This window comes from Chiloscyllium plagiosum, chromosome 4, assembly GCF_004010195.1.
Source record: "Chiloscyllium plagiosum isolate BGI_BamShark_2017 chromosome 4, ASM401019v2, whole genome shotgun sequence".
NCBI classification, from domain to species: Eukaryota; Metazoa; Chordata; class Chondrichthyes; order Orectolobiformes; family Hemiscylliidae; genus Chiloscyllium; species Chiloscyllium plagiosum.
Window position 1 is genome coordinate 110,754,290 of NC_057713.1, and position 24,275 is coordinate 110,778,564.

The window sequence follows — 24,275 nt, forward strand, 5'->3', positions numbered from 1 at the left end:
AGGTCATGCTTTCAAGGTGAGAGGTGGAAAGTTTAAGGGGGATACACGCGGCAAGTACTTCACACAGAGGGTGGTGGTCATTTGGAACGCGTTGCCAGCAGAGGTGGTAGAGGCAGGCATGGTAGATTCATTTAAGATGTGTCTGGACAGATGCATGAGCAGGTGGGGAGCAGAGGGATACAGATGCTTAGGAATTGACTGACAGGTTTAGACAGTACATTTGGATTGGCTCAGACTTGGAGGGCCGAAGGGCCTGTTCCTGGGCTGTAAATTTTCTTTGTTCTTTGTTTTAAATGAAATTGAACTTGAGGGTCATCTGTTTAGGAGAAAGTGAGGACTGCAGATGCTGGAGATCAGAGCTGAAAATGAGTTGCTGGAAAAGCGCAGCAGGTCAGGCAGCATCCAAGGAGCAGGAGAATCGACGTTTCGGGCATGAGCCTCCTGAAGAAGGGTTTCCTAAAGAAGGGCTCATGCCCGAAACGTCGATTCTCCTGCTCCTTGGATGCTGCCTGACCTGCTGCGCTTTTCCAGCAACACATTTTCAGGTCACCTATTTAGTCCAGGCATCTGCTGCTGTCAGTAACTCAAGCAGCCAGGGCTCATGGAAAAATATTCAGAAAACAAAGCCTGATACCAGTTCAAGGTTAAGGTAGAACATTTTGCAGAAAGGATAGAAGGTGAATTAGAGTCAGTGTGACATCTCTGTGGCACATTGAAAATCTGTTCTGTATCTATTCTAATTGAACCTAACTGACCCAAAAGTCTTCTTGTTATTTTCTTAATACCTCACTCACATTTCATAACTCAATAACTCTTTCTACTCTCCACCATTTCTCTCCTTGTCCCACTCTCCCACTCCTTGGTGGGAGATGACACCCAATCAAGAGTAAGAGGAGAGTCTGAACCTTTGGCTGATCAGATCCAGGTGAACAGATGGCACTGGGAGAGGAGTGAAGGGTTATATAGACTCTGCTAGAAAATTGTGCATTTGAGGCTTTAACTTGAAAGCAAACCCTTGTTAAACTTAGTTTTTCAAACAAACTTGTGCCCCTGCAACCTCTGGCAAGGTGCACTAAGCAGATGGCATGATTATGGACTCCTGCCTGTGCCATCTTCATTATAACAGCTGGTGACATCCAGAAATCCAAAGTACAACAACGCCATTAAATAGATGGCAATAGCCCTGCCACACAAAACATTGTGCAAAATTTATTAAATATGAGTATTAGCAATATTTCTGGCTGTGGCCTGATGCATGAAACTGGATTGTGAATTTTCACCATTGGTGCAGGCTTGTCTGCAGCGATTCTGGGCATGACTGAAATTGAGTTGCATTACATCCAACTGTCATGTTCAGTTAATCATCCTAACTTCAACTGCAGTTTTAGAAAGGTCAAAAGAATGCATCAGTAGGGAACAGGGAAAGGGTCGGGGGAGTGGGGAGGATGCTTTTTGGATGCTCCATGCAGACTCGATAGGCCAAATGGTCTCTTTCTGCACTTTCTGTGATGATTCTATGATGGGACTGTAAAGTTGACTGAAAATTGAAGGAGAAATTAAAGGAGAGCATCACAATTAAGTGAGACAATTCAGGAACCCCCTGAATCTCTGAAAACAGTTTCTCTCATAATTAGCCCCCACAAAGACAAAAAGAGAAGATACTGAGGAAACAAGTAATAATCAAAGGTGTAGCTGTGACTTTGCAGTCAAGTGGTAAAACAGCCTATCCCTAATGCTTACCAAAGTTAAGGTAGTGGTGTACTATAAGGTCAGGAAGCTTGACTTCTGTGGTACTCAATCTATTACCATAGGTCAGTATTGAAATTTAAATAAAGAGGTACAGCCAAGTTTCACACTATACTTGATTACTGTTTTTGGACTTGCTAGTGCATGCATGGTAGCCGGAAGCCTCCTTGCAGAGGATGGCATATCTTTGCATCCAGCTCTCTGCTAATCCATACTGTGGAAAGACTAATCCTCAAGGTGATTGCCAACTAAGAGTGCTAGGATCTGTACATATGGTTTGTGGCATCTCAGTGAGTATGGCTAGGCTGTTTATCATGTGGACATGGCATCTTTTATCACCAGATACCTATAAAGGGATTCTTAGAATTCTACAACAAATCATATATTTTTCTGGTACAATTAGCCTTTGGTCTCAGCCTCCTTTAACTGCAGGAGGTTCCACCTCCAATTCCACCTGCACAAATCAACTGCATGTGTTTTCAGGCACGGTTAGGTCCATATCATCAGGTGAAGAGAGAAGCTTCATCTGCCTGACATCTCTCCTTCAGTCCCCTTCATCTCCTAAACACCCAGATAATGGGATTCAAGAGGAGTTAGTTTTGTGAGATTTGGAAATTCATTGGTGTCAGTATTGGCACTCGGCACAAAATGAAATGTAATTTACCACAAATTAATATAAAGGGTCAAGAAATTGCATGTCAGGAAGAAAGATTCTGTTTCAATTTCTTAATTTGTTTTCAGATTTATCTTAAAATCAAACTTTCATCTTTGATTTTGCAAAAGAGACTGGGTGACTGCTTTGCAGGACATTTCTGCTAAGTCCTGAACTTCTAATTGCTTGCCATTTTTATTCACTATCTTGCTCCTCTGATGACACTCCTGTCCTTAGCCTTGCATGGTGTTCCAATGAATCCCAGAGCAAGCTTGAGGAACAGCACCTCATCTTCTGATTCAGACTCTAAACTCAGTCATCCATTTTGAATTATTTGCTCCCCAAGGGCCTACCTGTATTTTCTAATGTCCTCGCTTTCAGACAGAGTCACTCTTATTCTGTTATTCACAATGGCTATACCAATGATTTATTTATTTACTGCCACTGTTCCCACTTGCTTTACCTTTTGTTCCATAATATCTTTAGTATTTAATCTTCCCCGTCTTCTAATTAATATATCCCATTTTTTTTCCATGTGACCCTGCCCTGTTTTTCATCTGGTTAACACCATCCCAATTTCAACCCCTGTTCAGTTCTGAAAAAGAGTCATCTTGGACTTGAGACATTAACTCTGTTCCTCTCTCTACAGATACTGCCAGACCCATTGAGGTCTTCCAAATCTTTGTGTTTCTATTTCAGGTTTCCAGGATCCACAGTGTTTTGCTTTGTTTTCTTGACCACTGCCTAGAAATTCAGGTCACCAGTTTACATAGACATGATTCAAATTGTTGAATCATGGGGTCTATGTACCATGAAGGTTCTTTGACAAAGTTTGTCTATTTGTCCTTCCCCTGTTCTTTCCATGTAGTTTTAAAGTGTTTTCCCTTTCAAGTAGTTAACCAATTCCTTCTTAAAGTTATTAATGAATTTACTTTCACCATCCTTTTCAAGCAGTGCATTTCAGATTCCATGTCACAAATGTCCTCCTCATCTCACCTCCGGTTCTTCGGCCAATTATCTTAAATCCACAACAACTCACAGTCCAACGTTGTAGCACTTAAAACAGAGCATGTATATAGATGGAAGGCAGATGTGTCTAGCCAGCCATAATCACAGAATGCCACAGACAGAGCTGAGAAATTTAAGCAGAAATACAGACTCAGATTTCAGAAATTAAGGCATCATGTGAGTATTGACCAAGTCTAATTTGATCTGATCCAAATTAACTTGTAGATTGATATAAAAAACATTCAATTCTATGACGTTGTTAGTCTTAAAAATGCCTTCACTCCAGGCCTTCAATTTCTGAGTAATAAATGAAAGCATTTGGCTGATCAATAAATCAGATGTTTGGATGCATTTAAACATATAAATTGATGTTGAACTAGAACAAACTAGGATGAGGAGTTCTGAGATTAGTAATATTGATACATTTAGGAAAAAACTGGGTGAGTACATGAAGAAGAAAAGAATTGCAGCCAAAACTAATAGATTGAGATGAAGTTAGGTGTGAGGAGGCTCCTGCAGAGAATAAATGCCAACATAGACCATTTGGGCCAAATTCTCTGTCGTACCTTCTATGTATCCATTAAAGGTTGTTTCTGGTTTTGGGATGTGACATTGGTTTGAATTAGCAGGGACAACTACTTTTGTTAATTAGACTAAGAGATTATCTACCCCTTTCTCTTTAGGCCTTGACATGCTGTGGATCCTTCTTTGCTGTACCAGAATTATCTCAACAGGTAAATAGCAGTCATCTGCAATCACCTGTTTCTGCTTCATCAAGTGCACAATATTAATTTTTCTGTCATATTGAAATTGATTACCTTTTTCATCATTTCCATCTACTATTGCCCACTCCATTGATTTATGTAACAATCCAACCTGGATAATCATTCCCATATCCGACTGTCCCATGATCTGAGAACAGGTCTCTCATACTCACTTCCCATTCCTGAATGACCAGTGTATCAGTGTTTACATTTGCATGAGAGTGAGGTAAGAAAATTCTCTGGAAGGATTATAGTGATTGTGAATTGTCCAAAGAACTCAAACAATGCTAGATATTCTGTATTGACCTCTGTGGGCAATAGAATCCACACACTATCAATCTTTATCATGGATAATCCTATTTGACTTCTGCAAGCTTTCAACTCAGTTCAATTGGCACCACTCATCTCTGAGTTGTAGGGACAAGCTTACCTTGAGACTAGGTTATTTCAATACATTCTTGGCTAACTGTCAGCCAATCTTCTGCCCTCCAGTTTTCACATTCAAAAACTCATTCAAAGATTTTCTGCTCACATCGTACCTCATGAATGGCTTCCTGTCCTCACCCTTATTCAAATCATTCCCCTCCCTATCTCTGTAACTTCCTCCACCAGCTCTACCATCCTGCGAAAAAAAATCCAAGTAGTATCCGGCCTCTTGTTCATCCACTATTTACTCACTTTTATCATTTGAATAATTTCTTAACTAATTAGGAATAGGACACAGATTGTAGATCACTGACAAAATAAAAGCTGGGAATCTGGGAAACATTTGTTGAAAGTGGGACCGGAGCAGTTTCATGGTAACTTTCAAAACAGAATTAAATACGTACTTAAAAGGAAAAAAGAATATGGCTATGGGAAATGAAATGGAATGTGTTTTTTTTTAAAAGAGCCAACATAGGCACAGTGACTAAATGTCCTTCTGCTGTACTTTATGGTTCTACCCTTTGTAGTTATCCCCTCAGACTAATCAGAGCTCAAAATCAATGGTTACCATAGAAACAGTTATATGATTATCAAATTCCAACATAATTCATCCAAATCTGACCTGCCTTTATTGCTGTTGCCCCAGAGCTTTCTCAATCAGACGTAAAACAACCAAGCTGCAGGAGTAGCTGGAAATGAAACTGTCATATGATCAATGTTAGCAATGAAATTCCCGCAAAAAGAAAAAGACCAATTTTTTCATACCAATAACAATAAATGGCCATGGTTTAAAGTTTCCACTTTCTTTTGCACCAGTGCACTCTGTCTGCAATTTTACCACTACTTTGGAATTGTTTACAGCAAATAATTGTGGAGCTACAGGTTTTGATTTCACCTTCCTAGCACCTTTTGACTATCTGTCTCAGTATGAGGATGTAGTCTTTGCATTTGTGTCCTCTTCTGAGGCCATGACCTTCCATTCAAATATTCGTTCATCTTTGTTTTTTTTTAATCAAGTGCATAATTTAACAAAGAGCAATATTTATTTCCTGTTCTTTTCCTCTCCACGTGCATCCTCAGTTAGGGGTTTCCACATGACCATAGAAATGTGATTGCTGGCTAATCTGCTTTACCCCTCTATGACTCAGGAACATTGAGACATGTTGTGGTGACTTCATTTTACCATTATAACAGGGATCAACAGAGCAAGTGAATCTGGCACCTTTACTGATATGTATGGTTATAATTATTTGGTGAAACTTGCTAAAGTACCAGGGGAAATAGCTTCTATTACATGCAGTACCTTGGTATCAGAATTAGTGCAGCATCTTTCACAATAATATCTACTTGATAGGTCAGCTGTATAGCTCCGCATGAGCTTAGTCTTTTTTTTATTAGCATATTCTGCAGAGCATGACTGTACTGTTTATCATTAGGTTCTGATAACAAGAAACCAGAACTCTATGGATATTTGAAACTTATTGCTTATTAATACAAAAATCAATCACACATGTCAATTTGAAAAACTGCATCACAGAGTTTCTTATACTTACTTATAGAGACAATAGAGTCTCTTACTTATAGAGTCAGCAAGTTACTCAGAACTGATCCCAATCGAGCACCACTGAGATTCATTGGGAGCTGGCAGGAGCAATGTCCTTCTGTGTAAACATTGGTAAAGTTACAACAATGGAGCAGAAGGAAATTTGATTAATTTCTTGTTCAAACTTACATCAATCTTTCCCTCCTGAAAATAAATGAAACTTTCAAATAAGCAAAACAGCTTGAAAGAAGTGTTAACTAAAATCTGACAGTTTGGGAATTAATTGTAGCTTGAAAGCTACATTGTTGAAATTGTTGCACGGTGTCTACAGTACTCTATCACTTCTTACTAGGAGCAGGTTGGATATTCACAGTGTTGTCAGGAGCCTTGTTCATCAGAGGTTTAATAATTATGCCACCTCATTGTAGCATTGGTTATGAACCATAGTCCTTATTTCTGCTGGGGCCTGTTGTGTACTCTGCTTGTGAAGAGCATCTGCATAATGACTAAGGTTTCTCCAGACATGATGATTCTGTTTTCTTCAGGTGTCTTCTCAGCTTCAACTCTAGCATTTGTTACGACATAGAGACAGACGGTCAAACCAAATCAGCCTTTCTACCTCTATATTTAAACACAATAGCCAGGCTGCTAACCAGGTTCTTGAAAAACCAAAATAAAACAAAGAACTGCAGATGTGGGAAATTTAAAACAATAATTGAAATTGCTGGAGAAATCTGGCAGCATCTGTGGAGAGAAAGCAGAGTTAATGTTTCGAGTCCAATGTATGACTCTATGACTCTTCCACAGAACTAAGTCATTGAACTCAAAACATTAACTTTGCCTTCTCTGCACATATCCTGCCAGATCTGCTGAATTTCTCCAGCTTTCTCTGTTTTCGTTTTTAATAACTAATACCAGATTCGACAAATAATCAATTTCAGAAATCAGTTTGTATTTTCACCATATTACAGAGGAGGAGGTGCTCGACGTCTTAAAACACATAAAGGTGAATAAACCCCCAGCAGCTGATCAGGTATATCCTAGAACTCTGTGGAAAGCTAGGGAAGTGATTACTGGGCCCCTTACTGAGATATTTGTATCATCGATACACAGGTGAGGTGCCGGAAGACTGGAGGTTGGCTGACGTGGTGCCACTATTTAAGAAAGGTGGTGAGGAAAAGCCAGTGAACAATAAACCAGTGAGTCTGACATTGTTAGTGAGCAAGTTGTTGTAGGGCGACCTGAGGGATAGGATCTACATGTATTTGGAAAAGCAAGGATTGATTAGGGGTAGTCAACATGGCTCTGTGCATGGGAAATTGTGTCGCATGACTTGATTGACTTTTTGAAGAAATAATGAAGAGGATTGATGAAGGCAGAGCAGTGGGCATAATCTATATGGACTTCAATAAAGGATTCGACAAGGTATCCAATGGGATACTAGTTAGCAAGATTAGTTGACATGAAATACAGGGAAAACCAGCTATTTGGATATAGAACTGGCTCAAAGGAAGAAGAGAGAAGGCGGTGGTGGAGGGTTTTTTTTCGACTGGAGACTTGTGACCAGTGGTATGCCACAAGAATTGGTGTTGGGTCCACTACTTTTCATCATTTATATAAATGATTTGGATGTCAACGTAGGAGGTATGTTTAGTAAGTTTGCAGATGACACCAACATTGGAGATGTAGTGGACAGCAAAGAAGGTTACCTCAGAGTACAATGGGATCTTTTCAGATGGGCCAATGGGCCAAGGAATGGTAAATGGAGTTTAATTTAGATAAATGTGAGGTGCTGCATTTTGGAAAGACAAATCAGGGCAGGACTTATCCACTTAATGGTAAGCTCCTGGGGAGCGTTGCTGAACAAAGAGACCTTAGAGTGCAAGTTCACAGTGCCTTGAAAGTAGAGTTCCTGGTAATCAGAATAGTGAAGAAGGCATTTGGTGTGCTTGCCTTTATTGGTCATTGTATTGAGTATAAGAGTTGGGAGGTCATTGTGACTATACAGGATAGCGGTTAGGCCACTTTTGGAATACTGCATGCAATTCTGGTCTCCCTGCTGTAGGAAAGATGTTGTGAAACTTGAAAGGGTCAGAAAAGACTTACAAGGATATCAATGTAAGTTTGCTCACTGAGCTGAAAGATTTGTTTTCAGACGTTTCATCACCATACTAAGCAACATAATCAGTGAGCTCCAGTGAAACACTGGTGGTATAACCAGCTTTTTATTTATGTGTTTAGATTTCCTTGGGTCAATGACATCATTTCCTGTGGTGATGTCATTTCATGTGGTAATATCATTTCCGGTTCTTTTTCTCGGGGGTGATAAATGGGATCCAAGTCACTGTATTTGTTGATAGAGTTCCGGTTGGAAAGCCATGCTTCTAGGAATTCTCATGTCTGTCTCTGTTTGGTTTGTCCTATGATGGATGTATTGCCCCAGTCGAAGTAGTGTCCTTCCTCAGCTGTATGTAAAGATACTGGTGAGAATGGGTCATGTCTTTTTGTGGCTAGTTGATACCCATCTATCCTGGTGGCTAGTTTTCGGCCTGTTTGTCCAATGTACTGTTTGTTACAGTTCTTGCAAGGTGTTTTGTAAATGGCATTAGTTTTGCTTGTCGTCTGTATGGGGTCTTTTAATTACATTAGCTGCTGTTTTAGTGTGTTTGTGGGTTTGTGGGCTACCATGATGCCAAGAGGCCTGAGTAGTCCGGCAGTCATTTCTGCAATGCCTTTGATGTAGGGGAGAGTGGCTAGGGTTTCTGGACGCATTTTGTCTGCTTGTTTGGGTTTGTTGCTGAGAAATTGGTGGACTGTGTTCGTTGAATACACAGTATAGGTGATTTTCCTCTGCTCTTCGTAGTTCCTCTGTGATGCAGCGTGTGGTGGCTCATTGAAATAATGTTCTAATGCAGCTTCATTTGTGGGTGTTGGGATGATTGCTTCTGTGATTCAGTATTTGGTCCGTATGTGTTGTTTTCCTGTAGACACTAGTTTGAAGTTCCCCATTGGCTGTTCGCTCGACTGTGACATCTAGGAATGGCAATTTGTTGTTGTTTTCCTCCTCTTTAGTGAATTTTATGCCAGTAAGCGTATTGTTGATGGCCTTAAAGGTTTCTTCTCATTTGTTTTGTTTAGTGATGATGAAGGTATCATCCACGTAGCAGACCCAACGTTTGGGTTGGACGGTTTGCAGAGCTGTTTGATTGAGTCTTTGCATTACTGCCTCTGCTAAGAACCCTGATATCAGAGATCTCACGGGTGTTCCGTTGGTTTGTCTGTAGGTTTTGTTGTTGACGGTGAAGTGGGTGGTAAGGCATAGGTCCACTGGCTTGACTATATTGTCATTGCTGATGAAGTTGGTGGTGTTTGGTGGAAATGTCTTTGGTTTTTCTAATAATGTAAGCAGTGTTTCCTTGGCCAGGTTGATGCTGATGGATGTAAACAGGCTATTACGTCAAAGGAGACCATTATTTCCTTCTCTTCTATCTTGGTGTCTTTGATGGTCTTCAGGAATTCTTCGGTGGTGTGGATGGACTGGCGTGAGTCTTCTACTAAGTGTTTTAGTCTTTAGTGTAGCTCCTTGGCTAATCTGCAAGTTGGTGTTCCAAGAAGTGAAACTAAGGGTCTGAGGGGGTTCCTGGTTTGTAAATTTTGGGTAATCTGTAGAAGCATGGTGTGTGGGATCCGTCTGGTTTCATTTTTTGGAAGTTGGTCTTATTTATTTCTCCAGATTTCTGAAGTATTTTGAGTAGGGCTCTGATTCGGTTCTCTAGTTGTGGGGTTGAGTCTATCGCCACCTGTTGGTAAGTGTTGCTATCTGCAAGCAGTGCGTTTGCTTTATCAATGTAATCTCTTTGATTTAAAATGACTGTTAAGTATCCTTTGTCTGCAGGTAAGATAACAATGTTATGACAATGAAATGACATCACCACAGGAAATAACATCACCGCAGGAACTGACATCACTGACCCAAAGAAACCTAAAAACATAAATAAAAAGTGAGCCATACCACCAGTGCATCACTGGAGGCTCATTGATGATGTGGCCTAGTATGGTGACGAAACATCTGAAAACAAACCTTCCAGCTCAGTGAGCAAACATACACCCAAAGCCCTAACCTGAGCTATAAATCTTCTCAAAACTCACAATTTATAAGGATGTTGCCAGGGTTGGAAGGTACGAGTTATATGAAATGGCTGAATAGCTGGGGCTGTTTTCCCTGGAGCATCAGAGGCTGAGGGTGACCTTATACATGTTTATAAAATCATGAGGGGCATGGATCAGGTGAATAGATGAGGTATTTTCCCTAGGGTGAGGGCGGCCTTTGGAGAGCATAGATTTAAGGTGAGAGGAGAAGGATTTAAAAAGGATCTAAGGGGCAATTTTTTTCACACAGAGAGTGATGCGTGTATGGAATGAGCTGCCAGAGAAAGTGGTGGAGGCTGATACAATTGCAACATTTAAAAGGCATCAGGATGGGTATATGAATAGGAAGGGTTTAGAGAGATTTGGGCCAAATGCTGGCAAATGGGACTAGATTTATTTTGGATACCTGGTCAGCATGGATGAGTTGGACCAAAGAGTCTGTTTCCATACTGTACAGCTCTATGACTCTAAAAGCAATCTATTAACAATATAATAACTTTAGCAGAGTAAAGTTAAATGACAAAATATTCTAATTGGTGTAGGCTACAAATCTGAGAACACTTATTTTTGTGCTCCATTCACACAAAAGTCAGGTGGACAAACACAGTTGAGGGATAAATGTAAAAAATTACAAATTGGCCAGATTAGTTAAATACTTGTTCTGCATGCACAGATGATGATTTCCCGGTTGATTTTCTGAACATGCCAATCAGGATTACCTTTGCAGTAATGGCAGTAATACTTGTAACTGAGTTTTCTGTCTGGGAGCTACCAAGAGCTCTTCATGGGTCCTTAGGCAGGGAACTTTCAAATCTTCAGTCAAATTCCTTCTTTCACAAAAACAGTCCAAACCCAGTTTAAACTCTGACCACTTCCTGACAGACTGACCATCTTCTCCGTGTGATTCCAGTTACCATTCAACATCTGCTTGAGCATTACATCCTTTTCAGACTTGCTGGAACCAATTTCCAGGTACCGACCTCATTAATAGCTATTTCCTGCTATCTGTTTAAACACAGTGATTTTTCTGCTGAACCTTTCAGTTAGGAATCAACCTGCAAATAACTTCCAGGCCTAGCCTTACAAATAAGCAAAAGATTGTTTCATCTGTTTTCTTTTTAATAGAAGCTGTTACTCACAGTGCAAAAGTCAGCTTTAGTTCTCAGTTCACAGCTCCAAACCAATATTGATAAAATAATAAAATAAAAATGATGAAAAATCAGTGAGGGTTCTAACACATTTCAGAATCTGACATCCACATATTTCTTCATTTGTCTTCCTATTTCCTATTGGCTGAATTTTGACACTGACCCGGTGGCTCAGTGGTTAGCACTGCTGCCTCATAGTGCCAGCGACCACAGTTTGATTCCACTCTCAGGCAACTGTCTGTATGGAGTTTGCACATTCTCCCCATGTCTGCATGGGATTCCTCCAGGTGTTCTGGTTTCCTCCAACAGTCCAAAGATGTGCAGGTTAGGTGGATTTGCCTTGCTAAAATGCCCATTATGTCCAGGGATGTGCAAGCTAGGTGGATTAGCCATGAGAAACAGAGTTAGAGGGAAAACAGGTGTGGATCTAGCTGGGATATTCTTCGGAAGGGCAGTGTGGACTCGATGGGCCAAATGGCCTGCGCCCACATTGTAGGGATTTTATGAATTTCTCCACCTCTAAACATAATCAAACTCTTTGGTTTCTTATTGTAATTGCAGGCCCAGTTCCTCTTCTCAGGTATATGATTTATTAACTTCAAGCTCAAAGAATCCACACCAAGGAGTAACTTCCCTCAGATTCTTACAGTCAGTAATTACAACACAACAGAGTTATGAATCCAAATTTGTCAATGACACATAGATTGATTCTATCATAAGGAATGTGGACAGTAGCATAAAATCACAGAGACATTGATACATTAAACGATTGAGCAAAACAGTGTTAGATGAATTTTAATGCAGGTAATTGTGAAATCATCCAAAAAAGGAATGTATCTGAGTATTACTTACATGATAAAAAGCAAGGTTTGAGGCAGGGCTGCAGGTGGTATTAGGGAATAGGGGAGGAGAGTGAGGTGGGGGCATTAGGCAGCAATGAGTTTGAGGGAGCCATGTAACAAACTCTCAGGTATGTAGAAACTAGAATATGCCATTTAGTGCTTCAAGTCCTATCTGCATTTCAATGAGATTATGTCTGATCTGGGACCTAACTCCACATAACCATCTTTGCCCAATAGCCCATAATATGTTTGGATAACAAAATCTATCAATCTTGGATTTAAAATTTACAACTGATCTACCATTTATTGCTGTTGTGGAAAAGGGCACAAAATTATGACCAAAAAGTCTGATGGGATGTGAACCTTGACAATTAAAGAATACAAAAATAAACTTGAGAAAGATTTGCTGTAGTTATAAGAGGTCCTGGCTAGACTACATCAAGACTATTACCAACAGTTCTGGACATTACACCTCAGAGAGCTATATTAGCCTTAGAAGGAATGCAGTAAAGATTCCCCAGAAGCCTATCGGGGCTCCAAGAGTTAGATTATGAGGAGACTTTACATAAGTATTTTCTAGGTTTATGATGATTTATTCGTTCACGGGTGTCACTGACTATCTTTAATTGCCCTTGAGATAATGATGGTGAGCTGCCATCTTTAACCATTTCAATGTTCAGAGGGGAATAGGAACACCTGTAATGCCATTAGGGAAGAAGTTCCAAGACTTTTGACGCAGTGACTGTGAAAGTAAAACAATATAGTTCCAGGTCAAGTAGGTGTGTGATTTGGATGGGAATTTGTAGTGTAGTGATGTTACAATGGATCTGCTGCTTGTTCTTTAAGGTGGTAAAGATGAATGGTTTGGAAATTGGAGCTTTGAGCAGTTGCTGCAGTGTACTTGTAGATGGTGAACACTGCTGCCATGGGCACCAGTGGTGGAGGGAGTAAACCTTGAAGGTGGTGGAAGGGGTTCCAATCAAGCAGACTGCTTTGTCCAGGTTGGTGTTGAGTTTCTTGAGTGTTATAGAGTCATAGAATCAGAGATGTACAACACTAAAACCGACCCTTCGGTCCAACTTGTCCATGCCGACCAGACATCCTAACCCAATCTAGTCCCATCTGCCAGCACCCAGCCCTCTAGACCATTCCTATTAATATGCCCATCCAGATGCCTTTTAAATGTTGCAATTGTACTAGCCTCCACCACTTTCTCTGGCAGCTCATTCCATACACAAATAACCCTCTGCGTGAAAAGTTGCCCCTTAGGTCTCTTCTTTATCTTTCTCCTCTCACCCTAAACCTAAGCCCTCTAATTCTGAATTTGCCCACCCCAGGGAAGAGACTTTGTATATTTATCCTATCCATGCCCTCATGATTTTATAAACCTCTATAAGGTCACCCCTCAACCTCCGACACTCCCGGGAAAACAGCCCCAGCCTATTCAACCTCTCCCAAAAGCTCACATCCTCCAATCCTGGCAACATCCTTATAGATCTTTTCTGAATCCTTTCAAGTTTCACAACATCCTTCCGATAGAAAGGAGACCAGAACTGTACGCAATATTCCAAAAGTGGCCTAACCAATGTCCTGTACAGCTGCAACATGATCTCCCTACTCGTGTACTCAATACTCTTGACCAATAAAGGAAAGCATACCAAACATTTTCTTCACTATCCTATCTACCTGCAACTCCAGTTTCAAGGAGCTATGAAACTGTACTCATCTCTGGAACATTATGGGGTGATTTGATTGATGCTTTTTGGATTTTGAAAAGAATTGTTAACACAAATAGAAATAACTGTTTCCCGCAGATTGGACATTTTAGGACAAGAATCTGAAAATCACAACCCAAATCATTCCAGATATCCATTATGAAAAAATCCTTTTGCAAACCGTGGTCAAAGTTGGGAACTTCTTCCACTATAAAAAGTAGCAGATTGTAAATTGCTCAGTTATAAACTTTATATTGAAATGGTATGGAGCCAAGGCAGGTAAACTAAGTTTAAATACAGACCAGCCATGATCTTGAATAGTAAACAGTCTCAAGGAGCTGAAATGCTTACTCCAGTTCTTATGTTTATTAACTCTGTCACATCCCACAGACTTACTAAGAACCTACATTGCTCCAATTCTTTGCTTTCTGTGCACCCTTCAGTTCCACCCTTGACTGCTATGCCTTCAGCTCTGTATTTCCCTCATTGAAAATCACTTCTTTGACCAAGCTAGTTTCATCCGTACTAATATTCTCTTATGTGACTCAGAGTAATGGTTTTTCTGATCAAGTTCCTGTGAAGTGTATTAGATGATTTACTGTATTTGACCTGCTACATAAATGTGAGGTGTTATTGTTGATTCCTCTGAAATTCTAACAAACTCTTTGATAGCTTGTTCATTTATTGGATCATTTGTTTTACATTTTAACACATTCCATAATTTTTTACTCCTCTGTGACTTTATCCTGCCCACCTCCCTTTTATTACTGCATAACTTATTGATCATTGTTCTTATACTTTCTGACAAGTTATAATTGCTGTTTTCATTTAGCTCTAATAAGGAAAGGTAACAAAATATTCCTTGGTCTTACCTAATTGACTTTGCCTATTGTCTCTGTGGTGTCTCAGTGGAACATTGATTTGTGTTTTCCATAAATACTAGATATATTGTTCTCATTAAGACTTCATTTTGTGGGTTTTATTACACTTTGGACTCTCACCCTAGACATCCTCATTAACGCCTAATGAGAATCTTCATGTCACAACTCACAGTTGTCAAAACCAGGGGTTTCAGACCTGCAGTCTATCATTAAAATTCATGGCTGAATGAGCCCAGTGAAGGAAACAGTGAAAATATCTTTAACTGGTAGAAATGCAGCAAACATATATTGCTTTACAAATATTATTTCATCATGTTTGCTGCAAAGCCCTTAAATGTTGAGTACAGATATTGAACTCATGGATTTTGCATCTTCGCAATTAAAAATATAGAAAATAGGAACAAGAGTATGTCCTATCAATCTGCTCTGCCATTCAACAGGATCATGAGTGTTCGGTCCTCTATCTCCCATACTCTTTCTTCAGTATATTCAGTTGCTCCACAGTATTATGTGGGAGGGAATTTCACAGTGTTGTGTGGGAGGGAATCTCAGTCTTGTGTGGAAGAGAATCTCACAGTGTTGTGAAGGGAGGCAATCTCACAGTGTTGTGTGGGTGAGAATTTCAGTCTTGTGTGGGAGAGAATCTCACAGTGTTGTGTGGGAGGGAATCTCAGTCTTGTGTGGGAGAGAATCTCACAGTGTTGTGAAGGGAGGCAATCTCACAGTGTTGTGTGGGAGAGAATCTCACAGTGTTGTGTGGAAGGGAATCTCACAGAGTTGTGTGGAAGGGAATCTCACAGTTCTCCAGCTCTTTTCAAACATGCCCTGAACAATCATAACAAAAGAAAACACTGCAGCCAGTTTAATCCCACTCTCCTGTCCATTCCCTAAGTAGTCAGATAGAACATAGAACATAGAACAATACAGCACAGAACAGGCCCTTTGGCCCACGATGTTGTGCTGAACATTTGTCCTAGCTTAAGCACCATCCATGTACCTATCCAATTGCCACTTAAAGGTCACCAAAGATTCTGACTCTACCACTCCCACAGGCAGCGCATTCCATGCCCCCACCACTCTCTGGGTAAAGAACCCACCCCTGACATCTCCCCTGTACCTTCCACCCTTCACCTTAAATTTATGTCCCAGATGACACCAGGTTATAGTTCAACAGGTGTATTTGAAATCATAAGCTTTTGGAGCTTTGCCTCTTTGTCGAGTCAGCAATTTCTCAGCTTGAGGTCCAATACTGGTCTGGCTGCTGTTCTCTATCTCTCTAATGACTGCAGAATGATTGTGCATTTTGCGGATATCTTGGAAATACTGTAACCTGCTACAATAATTATTCTCTGTGGATCTACCCCTTCCTAAATCTCACTTCAATAGCACTATGAATCACAAGGACCTTATATCTAGTTAGAAATGCAAATTATCAAACTTCCAATCTAGCAATTGTCTATAACCTGAAACTCCATTCCATCTTGGAATTAAACAGACACTGTAAAGTGTAACTGTTTATAAACCTGACATTCCCACCACCTCTCTGTGAAACTCAGAGACTAAGAATCCATATACAGTTAACACAATTGAGTTTATAATTGTGATCTTGCACCTTTTTGTCCCAGCAATTTAAACTGGGTCTCACTGTCCCCAGAGAAGCTAAGCTGCACAAGCTTGTTTCAGTCAGAATTCATGGCATGTAACATGACTGTTCATTCTTCTGGTTTCTTTTAAATTAAAGCGAACATCCCAGAGCAGAACAATCTTGTAAATTTTGCTTTCAAATGTTATTCCTTAACTTTCTAAACTCCATTGCTTAAAAATATTCTTAAATTCTCTTCATTCCTGGTAACATCACAGCGCTGAAAACATGCAATCCTGCCTCACTTTTGAGTAAGACAATAAAACTGGCCTGAAATTTACTGGAAGTCCATAATTGCTCTATATAATTGTGCTGTACATCTGAAGAAAGTACAGTTCTTCTCTGGAGCTCATTACAAGTTGTTCATTGCAACATGATCTTATATGAGGTCAGCTGGAACATAAGGAGCGAGGTGCTTCTTTACATCATGGAGTGGGTGGTTGGGGTGTTGGAGGACAGTGCAGACAGCCCTGGGGATGTTGTGTGCAAAGGTGACCTTACAAAAAAAGGCCAATGCTGCTTTATCAACATATCCTTCCTCTATTTTCTTCTGTACATACAAGTGTGCTTCCCTTCGCAGATCATTATAACAGACGAGGTACATCTCAGGCAATTCCTGTTCCCCAGGTGTCACATACACATTATAAAAGCACGAGATACAAATTTGCATCATGGTTAATCTGCTATCAGACAATATGTAGCTAAATCTTACACACCAGAAAGTTCCCAGGCTTAATGCTTAGCTTTGATAAGATTGCTGATGTCAATCTATATAAAGATGGGAGCACTTCACATTGTTTTATCACATGAATGGTGCCTAACTCCAATTACTGTTCCTGTCATTTGCAGCTTAGCAGATGCACACAATCTTTCAAGACATTGGTTGGCCTTTTTCTCTGTTTGCTCAACATAATCATATGATACTTGTAAGGACCATATCTTTTTCATTTTGAACTTTTAAATAGGGTGGTCTGAAATGAGAAAGAACTGTTTTAAAAAAAAACAATGTTTGAAAGAGTGGTGTAGTTTTGAAGCAAGTAACGTGATACTCAAGGCAGGTATCCTGTAAACAACTGTTTGAACAGGCAGTAATTGAAGGACAGTTTGCACCTGAGTTGGAGCCGTGGGTGTGTACTGATGCAGCTCCAGTTAGCGACAAGAATTTGATTGGTCGGTAGACCATTAATAATGACGGGGACATTTTGCTGGCCAACATTTGTGGAATTGGTTCTGGGGTGGCTGAGCAGCTTGGAGCTGGAAACAAGTTACAGTGAAAGAGAAAGGAAAAAAGAAGTGCACAGCTCTCCTCTGAGCCCAAAGGCTGCCTGTTCTCTGTAGTCAAAAACTCAGTTCAAACTTGAAGAAAAACTGATTACCTCTCCTGCATAATTTGCTGTAAGCCATGACTTTTGAATTGATAAATCAGAGACGTTTTCCAAGTGAATCAGCTGTTATGTATTTCTTACATCTGGAATTATCCAGAGAAAGACAGCTGAATATCAAATTATCTAGCAAGGTGAAGAACAATCAGCTCAACATCAGAAATGCAAAGCAAAGACCACTGAACTGACTTTTCCAGCTTTTCTACCTCTACTCACAATTTGTGTGTGTGTGTGTGTTGTAAGTTAAAAGGGAATTAGAGTTTTAATTGAAGTAATATACAAATGGTTTATACCAGTTTATCTGTAGCTATGGACTAATTACTTGTAATAAATAATCATTCTTGTTTAGGACAGAAACCTGATCCATACTTTCTATCAACTGTAGTCTGTAAGTCAGATAAATTGGGAGATTATGTATACCCTTTTAAAAAATACTATTTGGTACAATTGTGGGAATACTAGGGCTCAATTTACAGTGCGCGACCCCAGTTTGGTGTATCACACTGAAGTACAGTCAGAGTGACCTACAGTACAGAAAAAGGGCTTCAGGGCCATCATGTCCATGCTGGTCAAAACCAACCACCAAACTATTCTAATTCCATTTTCCAGCACTTGGCCCATAGTCTTATATGCCTTGGCATTGCAAGTGCACATCTAAAAACTTCTTGAAGACGTTATAATTATATCACCATAATCATCATCCTGGCACATTCTGTTAGAATGTCTCATCTCTACACACATAGCCCAAGTGCCTTGGTTAAAAAGAGTAAAATTACCCAGGCATTCCATTCCTCGTTACCTCCCTAAAAGTTCATGGCAATGTGCATGTGAGCATCCAGTGAGGGTCAGAATAAATGTTATGCCTCCATCGTTAAATGGCCTGTTAACACTGCATCTGGAGCCATAAGTGTAACCAGGTTCACTTGGATGAGGCATCATTGGGCTCTTTGCACCTGTAAATGATGAATTGCTAAGAAAAGTGAAATAGAAATGCAGAATGGCAATCTGCAAATTTCTAATGTGAGTATGGTATCAGTGAAAGTGGGAGATAGAGGAAGACATTTCTAGCATCTCACCACAGCAGGGAGATGTTCTGCCTGCAAGCACAGTTGAAGATTTGGTTGCAGTATATCCACTAATTTGCTGGTAGGGAATGCTGCCTTCCATGAGTGTGATATTGGAGAACATCCCCATTAGATTAATTCTGGAACTCATTTTCTACGCTTAATGTTTTATGTGAACACTGACCTTTGAAAAATGTATCCCATGCTCTTGTGCTTCATTGTTTTAATGTTTTTTCTGAGAAACAATTTGTACTAACAGATAACCTTCTGTTGTAATCTGAAGCCTTGCTTGCTTACATCAGCTCAACAATTAATCCAGAAATGAAAATTGCTCGAAGGCATTTGTTGCTCATAGGAATATTCAATTTTGTTCCAAGAGAATGAAACAGATCAAATTCTGTACCAACCGAATTACTAATTTGTAGCTCTCTGTCAATCAAATGTTGACATTGGACTGAGGGACTGAAGAAGACTTTGTACAAGATGATAAATGAAGTAAGCAATTAGACTAGATTAGATTCCCCACAGCGTGGAAACAGGCCCTTCGGCCCAACAAGTCCACACTGACCCTCCGAAGAGTAATCCATCCAGACCCATTCCCCTCTGACTAATGCTGCTAATACTTTGGGCAATTTAGCATGGCCAATTCACCTGGCTTACACATCTTTGGACTATGGGAGGAAACCGGAACACCTGGAGGAAACCCACGCAGACACTGGGAGAATGTGCAAACTCCACACAGGCAGTTGCCCGAGGTGGGAATTGAACCCGGGTCCCTAGCGCTGTGAGACAACACTGAGCCACCATGCCACCCCAAATTCAGATAAAATAGCCTGGTCCCCCTTGACCTTGACTGACTCTGCTTTTGTCTGCTCTGCCTTTCCGTGAAGTCTATTCCAAAGAACAAACTTTTAAGGCAGAGGCTGTTAGCAAGCACGTTTTGCCATTGGCTGACTATATTAACTTTCCAGTCTGACGTCTGACGTTGAGGGATCCAACACATTTGACGTTGAAACACAGGTGTGGAAGGCTCTCAGTCATGGCAAAAATGGTGGTCAAGCCCAGAAATCACATCCGCTCTTGAACACAACTATTCCTATTCTCATGGGGTAGGATTTGCACATGCTCAGTTCATTGAGGCAACTGCCCTTTTAAATAATTTAAACTACATATAATCCTGTATGCGTTTGGTAGCCTAGGAGAGTGCAATCTGAACTAAGCAAAGTAGATTTTACAAGGGCTGAATTTCTCCATGTCTTTGGATGCCCAAACTTTGGAGAGGTAAAGCACCCCTTTAAATGTGGGATCCCAGAAGACCACTGGGGAAAGTTAAGCAGGGAAGCTAATATACCCTTTGGAAGGGTAACTCATTAACAATCACATTCATTGGAATTATTGACAGCTTTGACAAAATCAATTATCCAAATTATCAAAAGGAACTATCAAGGGCATCAAGAGGACCTGTCAAGAGGGCTGTCAAAATTGTCAAGACAATCAGTTAAGGGATCCTGTCAAGAGGACCTATAAATGGGAAGTTGTCAAAGGGAATTGTTAAATTTTCAAGACATTTAAAATTCTTGCTCTTTAAAACTTTGAAAAATATGCCTGGAATGTTATAATAAAAATGCTCAATTTGTCTGTGGGTGTAAGCCACTGAATTATAGTTGAATGATTTCAGCAACTAGGTAAAAACAAGGACTGCAGATGCTGGAAACCAGGTTCTAGATTAGAGTGGTGCTGGAAAAGCACAGCAGGTCAGGCAGCATCCGAGGAGCAGGAAAATCGATACTCCTGATGAATGGCTTTTGCCCAAAATGTCGATTTTTCCTGCTCCTCGGATGCTGCCTGACCAGCTGTGCTTTTCCAGCATCACTCTAATCTAGACTCTGATTTCAGCAACTATCTGCTATTACCGTAAGGAGGGTGCCATTTCACAATTTGATTGACAGCCTCAAAATAGTTATAGACTCTGCAGTTTGACCACAAATGAATACCAGTGCTTATGGTCATATGGGATTGTGCATTTGAATTAAATGTTTATTTTATAAGGCTGTATATAGTTGAATGAATGTGAGGGCAGTAAATTTGTTTATAAGAGAGTATTTTTCACTGAAATGAAAACTGCAATACACGCTTATTAATTTTTTAATAAATTTATTTATTATGAGCTTTACTTAATAGTACTTTATTTTATCTCATCCCTGATGAATCCTGAGGTCAAACCATAGGTTGGCATGGAGGTGTAAGGACACTAGGTGGTATGTGAGAGGCATGTTTTGGCATCAGTTGACATTAAATTGCCACAGAGGCTGTAAAGGTTTATGGGTGTTGTGAGAGGTTAGCATTATGGACATTAAGGGTTATAAGGGTGATGGCAGGGCATGAGATAGCATGGATGGGGTATGGCGGTGAGTGGCAGAGTGTTTTTGAAACTTCAATATAGTGTCATTACGCCAAGACAAACCTTTTGCCTGTCTTCAAACTCAGCATCCTCTGCTTTCAATCTGGAGCTGCCCACTCCCGACTTTCAATGTAACCCATTTCCATGTCTGGAATGAAAATCCATCCAAAATAGGCAGCCATTTTTAAAAGTTGAGTTCACAAAGCCAAGATGTATTCTGACTCATTGATGAAAGTCAAACCCATAATCTTGTCAGACATTTTAGTGCAATATTGAGGAAGTGTTGCAATGTCAGATATGTTGGTTTTCATGTAAGATATCAAAACAATTTTCAGGATGAATTTTCAATGGGATCAGCTTGGGTCGCCTTAATCAATAATAAAGGAATTAACTGTACAAATGCAGGTGAATGGGTATGGTCTTATAGCAATTATAGAGATATAGCTACAAGGAGATCAAAACTGGGAATGAAGTACTCGGGGTAGAGTCAAATAGTATGGCACTGGGAAAGCACAGCAGGTCAGGCAGCATCCAAAGAGCAGGAAAGTCAACGTTTCAGATATAAGTCCTTCATCAGGGGAATGTGACTTCTCAAAAGGACAGGCAGGAAGGAGAAGGTGGTGGGGTATCATTGTTGAAACAGGATGAAAAACGATTGAAAGAAAACATGCAATGTGTCAAAGATCAGTGGTAGGCCAGATGATTGGGAAAGTTTTAAAAACCAACAAGATAACCATATAACAAATTAAAGAGATACAAAGTACAATTTGAGGGTAAATTTGCAAGTAGTATCAAGATGGACAGCAAGAGATTCTTTAGCAAATAAAAAGGAAGAGGGTAGCCAAAACGAATGCGGACGCCTTGGAGAATGAGGGTAGGAAACAATTTTGGAGAACCAGAAAATGGCAGAAGAGTTAAGTAAATATTTTACATCAGTATTCACAGTGGAAGACATGAATAGCATCCCAAAAACATTAGATATTCCAGAAGAAAAAGGAGGAGATGAAATAAATACAACAGCAATCACTAGAGGAAAAAGTGCTCGGGAAAGTAATGGGGCTAAAGCCCGAGAAGACCCCTGAATGTGATGAGCTGTAACTTAGGATATTAATGTAAGTAGGTACAGAGATAGTGGTCACACCAATTGTATTCTTCCAAGAATCCTTAGATTCTGGAAAAGTCCCAGAAGATTGGAAAACTGCCAAAGTTACATCTTTATTTAAATAAGGAAGGAGACAAAAAAAAGGTAACTACAGGTCAGCTAGCATAACATCTGTTTTTGGGACAATGTTAGAGTCAATTAAAAGGATATAATAACAGAGCATTTAGAAATGCGTTACATGACCAAACAGCATCAGCATAGCATCATGAAGGGCAATTCATGCCAGATAAGTTTACTGGCATTCATTGAGGAGGTAACAAGCAGACTAGATAAAGGAGAAGCAATGGATGTAATATATTTAGATTTTCAGAAGGTGTTCTACAAGGTACCACACGTTAGCCTACTTAATAAGATGTTGTTGGAGATAGTGTATTAGCATGGATACAGAGTTGGCTAGCTAATAGAAGACTAAGTTTTGATGAGGGATCATCAAGGGACCCTAAAGGATACAGGCTGGCAAATTGTAACTAATGGTGTTCCATAGGGACCAGTGCTGGGGCCACAGCTAATTATAATGTAAATTGTTGACTTGGATGAGGAGCACAAACCATCTACAGCCAAATTTGCAGATGGCATAGGAATAGCTGTGAAGAAAAGTAGTAAGCATGACACAAAGAGTCTGCAGAGATTTATAGACAGGTTAGGCAAGTGGGCAAAAACTTGGCAGATAGAGTATAATGTGGGGAAATGTGACATTGTGCACTTTGGCAGGAAGAGTAGAGGAGTAGTGTATGGTTTAAATAGTGAATGACTACGCAAAGCAGCAGCAGAGAGGGATTTGAGAGTCCTCCATGATAAATCACAAAAATCTCATACAATTTCAGCAGGCATATGGAAGATAAATGGAATGGTGACTTTTATTTCAAACATAATGAAATATATTATGAGGGGAAATTTTGGTAAAATTATATAAGACACTAGTCAGACTACTCCTAAAATATTGTGAACAGTTTGGGGCCCTTTAAGGAAAGATATGCTGACATTGGAGGCAGTCAAAGAAAGTTCACTAGGATGCCACCAAGTATGGAGGGACTGCCTTATGAGGAGAGGTTGAGTAGATTGGGCCCATACCTGTTGAAAGGATGATAGGTGATCTTTTTGAAACATACAAAATTCTTAGAAGACTTGATGGGTAGGTGTGGAAAAGTTGGTTCCCCTTGTAGGAGAGTCTAGGACCAGAGGGCATAATCTCAGAATAACTGGTCATACATTTAGGAAGGTGATGAGAGGAATTTCTGGTTTGAGGGTTGTGAATCTGTGAAATTCTTTACCACAGAGGGCTATTGAGGCTGGGTCATTAAGTATTTTCAAGGCTGCCATAGATTTTTAGTCAGTAAGGGTATTCATGCTGTTACTGGTACTTTTATTCCACAAACTATAATTTCACTCACAAATCTGTTGTGTTATACTGTGAACTGTTTTTTTGGAAGTCCACATAACATCAACAGCATCAACAGCATTGCCCTGGTCAATTCTCTCTGTCACCTTTTCAAAAAGGAGAAAGTGAGGACTGCAGATGCTGGAGATCAGAGCTGAAAATGTGTTGCTGGAAAAGCGCAGCAGGTCAGGCAGCATCCAAGGAACAGGAGAATCGACGTTTCGGGCATAAGCCCTTCTTCAGGAATGAGGAAAGTGTGTCCAGCAGGCTAAGATAAAAGGTAGGGAGGAGGGACTTGGGGGAGGGGCGTTGGAAATGCGATAGGTGGAGGGAGGTCAAGGTGAGGGGTGATAGGTCAGAGTGGGGTGGGGG

General features: G+C 40.2%; 1 protein-coding gene across 8 annotated transcripts in view; it reads left to right on the forward strand.

Moving 5' to 3' along the window:
- Positions 1–24,275, forward strand: part of amph (amphiphysin) — a 223,667-nt gene that overhangs the window by 152,539 nt on the left and 46,853 nt on the right. For 6 of the 8 annotated variants that reach the window (XM_043688941.1, XM_043688942.1, XM_043688936.1 and 3 more), the window contains one exon: positions 4,090–4,140. The exons of the other annotated variants lie outside the window; for them this stretch is intronic. In XM_043688941.1, coding sequence (XP_043544876.1) covers positions 4,090–4,140 — 51 coding nt within the window. The remainder of the gene's footprint in view (positions 1–4,089; positions 4,141–24,275) is intronic. 8 annotated transcript variants of the gene reach the window in all.